The sequence below is a fragment of the Scomber scombrus genome, chromosome 8 (assembly GCF_963691925.1).
Source record: "Scomber scombrus chromosome 8, fScoSco1.1, whole genome shotgun sequence".
Classification (NCBI taxonomy): Eukaryota; Metazoa; Chordata; class Actinopteri; order Scombriformes; family Scombridae; genus Scomber; species Scomber scombrus.
In genome coordinates this window covers 26,771,313-26,779,388 of record NC_084977.1, presented here as the reverse complement: position 1 = coordinate 26,779,388, position 8,076 = coordinate 26,771,313, and the positions used below count along the sequence as shown (strand labels likewise).

Sequence of the window (8,076 nt, the reverse complement as noted above, 5' to 3'; positions counted from 1 at the left end):
ACTAAGCAGTAACATGTTTATCGTCCCCAGAATTGTTATCGGTTTAATCCTTAAACCTGTAGAGGAAAAACTGTAAAAAGAAAGTAAGTAGAACTAAAGAGCTTCAAGAAAACTGTTTAGAGTATGTCTTACATCACACGGATAAATTATGATCAAACATATTAAGAACTTTGAGTTAGAACACTTTCTTAGCAATAGATTATATACATTCCCAAAACTGTGACTGGTATCATAGCAGCATGTGGCATTATAGCTGTCTAACAAAGTATTGCTGAAATTGTATTTATAATAAATAGTTCTATTTTTGAGGTAGGCTATTAGATTATCTGGTTGATTATTAAACTAAAAGTAATGTAAACAAATAAACTAATAATTATCAAGCAATAAAACAAAAGAAAAAAAGAAACAAAGTATATTTTCTTTCTTTTCTTTGACCATTTGTTAAATTGTTTATGTCTTCTTCCTACAGTATAGTATGTCGGAATGTCTTTTGTAAAAAAAAAAAAGATGAAAAAAAAGGTCCTTTAAACAGTATAGACTATTTGACTTTAATAGTGAATAGTATCATTCATCACACTGTATTGTGTAATTCAAAATTCAAAATTCATTACTTAGATGTAAAAACAATAAAATATATGAACACTAGAATTATGAACCACAAAAACACTATATTTGTATTTTGTTTTGTAATAACCAATATTTCGTTTTAACTGTCTTCATTATTTGGTATTTGAATATCTATATTGCTTTTCAGTGTCTGGATAAAAGTATGAATTTGACCTTGATCATTTAGAGACACAACACATTCATATCGCATCACGTCGAGCAAACTGGAAAAGAGAATGTATTTAAAAATTGAAAACAATAGTGTCATATTGGTAAGTCATTTCTGTCTGCCATACTTAGACTTACAGGTACCTGTACAACACATGCACAACTTCCAATATGCTGTAAAAGGCCTTAATTACTGAATTTATGAGATTCATTATATTTGGCCATTCAGTAGACTTTAACCAAATAATGAATTTCATTTTTCTTGCAATATTTAGGCCACAGCCTTATCTAAAAAATATACATCAGATATTGTTCTGTTTTTAAATTACAGCTAGATTAAACTGTATAAATACGTATTCAATGGTTTGTAAACAAAAGCTGTAAATCTCCATCATCTACACTGGGGAATTGTTTTATTAAATATAGTTTATATTCTCAATATGTGTCTTTTTGACAACAAAAAACAAAACACATTTACTTCACCTTTAATTACATTGAATTCAGCTTAACAAATTAAATCAGTTTATATGCAGTTATATATCTATTTTCTACATTATCTTGACCTCACAGGAACCTGGCTGCAGTATTTGAAGGCTGACAATGAGTTTAATGGCTTTTCTAAACCAGGGGTAGAAAAAGGCATAGATCAGAGGATTTAAACTAGAGTTACAAGAAAATAGCCAACTTTGAGCAGATGAACCATCAACTGTATTGTCCTCTCCTGCTAGAAAAGGAAGGTACAAGGGACACAGACAAGCTATAAACACAAGTAGGACAATGCCAAGAGTTCTAGCAGCCTTCATCTCAGATTTCTTCACAACTACAGTCAGAGTTCTTGATTTGATAGCTACAATTTGAGATCGCATAACACGTGCCTGTGACACAGCCACCACAAACACTCTCATATAGAGAGCTATGATAACAGTTATAGGCCCGAAAAAAGTGACAATAAAGTCTACTACCCATGATATGTAGCTTATGAAAACTGTACATTCTTGGAAGCAGGGATTAAACATATATATTTGGGACAAGTGATCTTTCAGGATTATGAAGTTATAGATAACGGAACAAATCCAACACAAAGACACACATATTTTAGCTCTGCTTGGTGTTATCATGGAAGAATAGTGCAGAGGAGCACAAATACCCACATAACGGTCCACTGATATGAGCACCATACTTCCAACAGAGGAAGAGGTGAGGATAAAGCTCAAAAACAAAAAGAGATCACATGTGATTTTGTCCAGAAACCAGCAGGACTGATGGATGACGATTTCAGTTGGCATCACTGTAAGACCCACAAGCAAGTCAGACACAGCAAGGGAGAGGAGGAAGACATTGGTGGTGGTATGAAGCTGTCTGGAGAGAAAGATTATGATTATGACAATTAGTGGTAGTTTCCTGACGTGCCTCATTTTCAGTCCATAACACAATGGTTAGATCATAGCAAATATTGTTAAAATACAGAATATTTTACATTTATATACACAATAATATGAAAACTAAAGTCTACATACAGGATTAATCTCCTCGCTTTCTGTTTTAAAAAAAAGAGGAGACTATCATGACTACTGCTATTGTGACATATGTATACAGAGAAGTCAAATGAGAATGAGATGTTTCATTTACAAGTACTGCAATCTTTCTCTAGTTTACATTTTTAAAACAAGTCCATAAAACTTGTATGCAGAGTGGAGTCAAAGTTGGTTTTATAGCATAGGGTTTGAAAAACATAATTTTATGAAAACTGATATTCAGCACTTTTCCTTAAAAGTTAAAACGCCCCTACAACTTTACCTGTTTTTACACACTACCAGCTGTAATAATTCAAGAAAAGTATCTGTGCCTGAAATGAGAGATGGAGATGACAACCAACAGGTTGAGCATCACAGTCAGCAGAGCGATGCAGTACAACAGTGTTTTGATGAGTGTGGCTTTGGGAGAAACCAGCGTTGACATGCATGAGGTGTTGAGAGGAGGAGTGCAGAGCTCAACTTGTTCCAATGTCTCTCCCATCGTCAGAGGATGTGATGAGGGAGCTGCTGAGGTCTAGAAGCCCTCTAATTCACTTCTTCATGACATCAGTTATTTAACTCTTATATTTGTCATTTTCCTCATGCTGCCTGAACCCTCCCCCTTTTTGTCATCATACACTCCCATCCCTCTCCGCACAAACTTCTCCAACTCACCAACTCTCTTCCCCATTTCATAATTTTCTCCCCCAGTCTTACACCCCATTTCAACCACTTCCTCATCCATATTTGTATAGTTACTGCTCATATTTCCAGACATTGCCAGAATGGATGTAATAATACTATGTTAAAGAAATCAGAAGCCCAAATGTCATAGACCTACGACTGTCTACCAAAGAATTAGAAACTATGAATCTAAACCACTTAATTGTTCCAAAGTTCCAAATAAATATAGCTGTTTATATTATCCATAGGTGACCCCCTCCCTGAGCTACTACCTTATCGTGGTGGAGGGGTTTGCGTGTCCCAATGACCCTAGGAGCTCAGTTGTCGGGGGCTTTATGCCCCTGGTAGGGTCACCCATGGCAAACAGGTCCTGGGGTAGGGACCAGACAAAGCGTAGCTCACAAAGACCCCAATGACTGAAAACACAAATGGAACCACGTGTCCCCTGCCTGGACGTGGGTCACTGGGCCCCCCCCCCCCCGGAGCCAGGCCTGGGGGTGGGGCTGGATGGCGAGCACCTGGTGGCCAGGCCTGCACCCATGGGGCCCGGCCGGGCACAGCCCGAAGAGGCAACGTGGGACCCCCTTCCCATAGACTCACCACCCGTAGGAGGGGCCAAAGGGGTCGGGTTCATTGTGACCTTGTTGGTCCCACCCTCGGCTGCAGAAGCTACCTCTAAGCATGTGGAACGTCACCTGTCTGGTGGGGAAGGAGCCTGAGCTGGTGCGCGAGGTTGAGAAGTTCCGGCTAGATATAGTCGGCCGCACCTCGACGCATAGCAAGGGCTCTGGAACCAGTCTTCTCGAGAGGGGTTGGACTCTCTTCCACTCTGGAGTTGCCACTGGTGAGAGGCTCCGGGCAGGAGTGGCAATACTTATTGCCCCCCGGCTTGGTGCCTGTATGCCTCCCTCCGCCTTCAGGTGGGGGGACGGATCCTGACTGTTGTTTGTGCCTATGGTCCAAACAGCAGCTCAGAGTATCCACCCTACTTGGACTCCTTGAAGGGGGTGCTGGAAAGTGCTCCCTCTGGGGATTCCTTCGTTCTGCTGGGGGACTTCAACGCTCATGTTGGCAACAACAGTGAGACCTGCAGGGGTGTTGGAAGGAACTGCCCTCCCGATCTGAAGCCGAGCGGTGTTCTGTTATTGTCCGCAGTTTGATGATTGACTTTGTAGACGTGTCGTCGGACTTGCGGCCGCATGTCTTTGACACTCGAGCGAAGAGAGGGGCGGAGCTGTCAACTGATCACCACCTGGTGGTGAGTTGGCTACGATGGTGGGGGAGGATGCTGGTCAGACCTGGCAGACCCAAACGCATTGTGAGGGTCTGCTGGGAACGTCTGGCAGAGTTTCTTGTCAGAGAGAGCTTCAACTCCCACCTCCGGGAGAGCTTTGACCATGTACGGGGGGAGGCGGGGGACATTGAGTCCGAGTGGGCCGAATGTTCCGTGCCTCCATTGTCAAGGTGGCCAACCGGTGCTGTGGCTATAAGGTAGTCGGTGCCCGTCGTGGCGGCAATACCCGAACCCGCTGGTGGACACCGGCGGTGAGGGATGCTGTCAAGCTGAAGAAGGAGTCATATAGGGCCTTTTTTGCCTGTGGGACTCCGGAGGCAGCAGGCAGTTACCGACAGGCCAAGCAGAGTGCAGCTGCGGCGGTTGATGAGGCAAAAACCCGGACATTGGAGGAGTTCGGTAAGGCCATGGAGAACGACTTCCGGACGGCTTCGAAGAGGTTCTGGACCACCACCCGGCGACCCAGGAAGGGGAAGCAGTGCACTGTCAACACTGTGTATGGTGGGGACGGTGCACTGCTGACCTCGACTCGGGACGCTGTGGATCAGTGGAAGGAATACTTCGAAGACCTCCTCAATCCCACCGACACGCCTTCCGGTAAGGAATCAGAGCCTGTGGACCCGGGTGTGGCAGGTGGCAGGGCCCTGGGGGTGGATGAGATCCGCCCGGAGTTCCTAAAGGCCCTGGATGCTGTCGGGCTATCATGATTGACATGACTCTGCAGCATTGCATGGACATCTGGGGCAGTGCCTCTGGATAGGCAGACTGGGGTGGTGGTCCCTCTTAAAAAGGGGGACCGGAGGGTGTGTTCCAACTATAGGGGGATCACACTCCTCAGCCTCCCTGGTATGGTCTATTCTGGGGTGCAGGAGAGGAGGGTCCGTCGGATAGTCGAACCTCGGATTAAGGAGGAGCAATGAGGTTTTCGTCCGGGTTGTGGAACTGTGGACCAGCTTTACACCCTGTGCGGGATCCTTGAGGGTGCATGGGAGTTTGCCCAACCAGTCCACATGTGTTTTGTGGACTTTGAGAAGGCATTCGAACGTGTCCCTCAGGGAGTCCTGTGGGGAGTTTTCCGTGAGTAAGGGGTATCAGACTCTCTGATATGGGCCGTCCGTTCCCTGTACGACTGCTGTCAGAGCTTGGTCCGCATTGCCAGTAATAAGTCAAACTTGTTTCCAGTGAGGGTTGGACTCCGCCAGGGCTGCCCTTTGTCACCGATCCTGTTCATAATCTTTATGGACAGGATTTCTAGGCACAGCCAGGGCGTTGAGGGGGTCCGGTTTGGTGACCTCAGGATTGGGTCACTGCTTTTTGCAGATGATGTGGTCCCGTTGGCTTCATCAGACCGTGACATCCAACTCTCGCTGGATTGGTTCGCTGCCGAGTGTGAAGCGGCCGGGATGAGAATCAGCACCTTGAGATCCGAGTCCATGGTCCTCAGGCGGAAAAGGGTGGGAGATCCTGCCTCAACTGGAGGAGTTCAAGTACCTCAGGGTCTTGTTCACGAGTGAGGAAAGGATGGAATGGGAGATCGACAGGCGGATCGGTGCATTAATGCGGACTCTGCACAGATCCGTCGTGGTGAATAGGGAGCTGAGTCGAAAGGCACCCTCTGTAGGGTGGCTGGGCTCTGCCTTGGAGATAGGGTGAGAATCTCGGTCATCCGGGAGGAGCTCGGAGTATACCCGCTGCTCCTCCACGTTGAGAGGAGCCAGATGAGGTGGCTCGGGCATCTAGTTAGCATGCCTCCCGGACGCCTCCCTGGTGAGGTATTATACACCGGTAGGAGACCCCAGGGAAGACCCAGACCCAGAACACGCCTGGGAACGCCTTGGGATCTCCCGGGAAGAGCTGGACGAAGTGGCTGGGGAGAGGGAAGTCTGGGCTTCCCTGTCCGGACGGACAGACGGACGGACCCCCACCCCTTACTGTTATGGTGAGTCTGCAGGTGGGGTATGGGGGTGGGCAGTCGACTCCCTTGGGCCTTTCAGTCATCCTGGCAAAGGTCTGGGTCATTACTCTCCCATTCATGCCAGATCTCTGGAGATGGAGCACTACACTATCTGTAGGTGCCTGGGCCCCCCTTAACCTGAATAACAGCTCAACTATCCAGATAGGCACGACAAGATGTTTGCATTCTGACTTTCAACAGGCGATTAACCTCTCTTTACCATCCTGGACCTGGGAGAGCACTGCCCCTAAACTCTCCATACTGGCATCTATACACCCTGATGGGAAGGTTGTAATTACTATAAACCAGTGTAGGTACTTGTAGGAGGGTTTGTTTTAGTTGGTCGTAACTCTGCTGACACTCTTGACTCCATTGGACTGGACATAATTTCTGTGACCTTTTTCCTTGAAGGAGATTATGCAAGGGAGCTGTGTTTTTGCACAGGCAGGAGTGAATAATTGGTACTAACCAGCAAAAACTAAGAAGAAGCATACCTGATACTGGTCAGTCTTTCTCAGGTTCTGTCTTTTCTGGATCTGGAGCCACCCCCTGCCTGGAAACAACATGTCCCAGCCGACACTTTTGGGCCTGTAGATTGAGGCTGTACTATTGAAATTGTTGAAAAACCTGTTCCAAATACGGCAATGGACTATCAAAAGAAGAGAAATAGATCATCACATCATCCAAATATTTTAATAGGTATACATTTTCCTAATCACCCAGGCACCTTTGGATGAGGTGCTAGAAGGTCGCAGGAGCATTGCACAAGCCAAGTGGCTTACATTCAAACTCAAAGAGGCCAAAAGGTGTAGTGAGTGCAGGGAGTGCCCTCTTTCACAGAGATCAAACTCATCCTGCCAATTCCTACTTGTCAGGTCCAGTGTGGAGTATCAAAGAGAGTCGTTCAGCCTGCTCAGAGACTGACTCCTATGTCCTTGGTAGTGGAAAGGCATCCTTGTGAGTGAAAGTACTCAGTTTGTGTCAATGCACACAGAATGTGTAACTTCCATATTTCTTTTTCACCAGGACCACCAGTCCTGGCAATGAACCACTCAATCTCATAACTATGGCTGGTATCATAGCAGCATAGGTGTCTGACAAAGTATTGCTGAAAAAATATTGATCACAAATGGCTACCCCTGGTGCATGGTACCCCAGTACAATTAGGAGTGCATGTTATTTGTACCCTGCGGGACTAATTGTCGGAGGGGAGCATCTGGATATATGCGGAAGACTCCCATATCCAACCGGGACAGCGGGATAAATATACAATGCTGTTCTCTTCTGTATATCATATAATCATTTCTGTCCGGTGAGATCTATCACTTCTCGGCGTGAAAAAATGCCTGAGACTTGAGAGGTCTGAAATGTATTTGGTATACATGGCAACCATAGACTTGTCTGTCAAGATTTGATTTCCATCATATAACAAACTGAAGGTTGTAAATTCAGATATTTTCGGGTTGTATGCATTTACTTAACAAAGTTATGAAAATGCAGCAGTTTTTTCAGCTGAAAATATTATCCATATGTAACTGCTGCAAAGATTCAAACCTGTGTCTCCTTCACTAATGATGGACACGCTACCGATTACGCCACCGCTTCGGGTCCTACATAGTGATGTGACAGCCCAATATGTTTGCTAATACGGAAGATAAATATTGGCGACAAATAATTTCTAACTGACAAACTGACGCATGTATGCATTCGCAGAGGAAAGATTATGAAAATATAATACAACTAATGAAATGTCTTTAGAACAAACATTAGAGATGTTTCTTTCTAAATACGCCCTTTTCTGCTGTCGCGGAAGATGAATATCCTCCATGTTTTCACATTGTTATACGTCTGGGGTG

The 8,076-nt window shown here is 45.3% G+C and overlaps 1 protein-coding gene across 1 annotated transcript; it reads right to left on the bottom strand.

The window, feature by feature from the left end:
- Positions 1-1,322: 1,322 nt before the first annotated feature.
- On the bottom strand, positions 1,323-2,790 carry LOC133985254 (trace amine-associated receptor 13c-like). Its single transcript, XM_062424852.1, has 2 exons — positions 2,621-2,790; positions 1,323-2,133 (listed from the first exon to the last, which is right to left on the bottom strand). Exons 1-2 carry the CDS (start codon positions 2,788-2,790, stop codon positions 1,323-1,325), a joined length of 981 nt encoding a protein of 326 aa, XP_062280836.1.
- Between the last annotated feature and the right edge of the window lie 5,286 nt (positions 2,791-8,076).

Coding starts and splice junctions, on each gene's coding strand:
- LOC133985254 (XM_062424852.1), bottom strand. CDS start 2,790: ATGGGAGAGACATTGGAACAAGTTGAGCTCTGCACTCCTCCTCTCAAC. Junction 2,134..2,620: donor ATCTCCATCTCTCATTTCAG/GCACAGATACTT, acceptor CTTTCTCTCCAG/ACAGCTTCATACCACCACCA.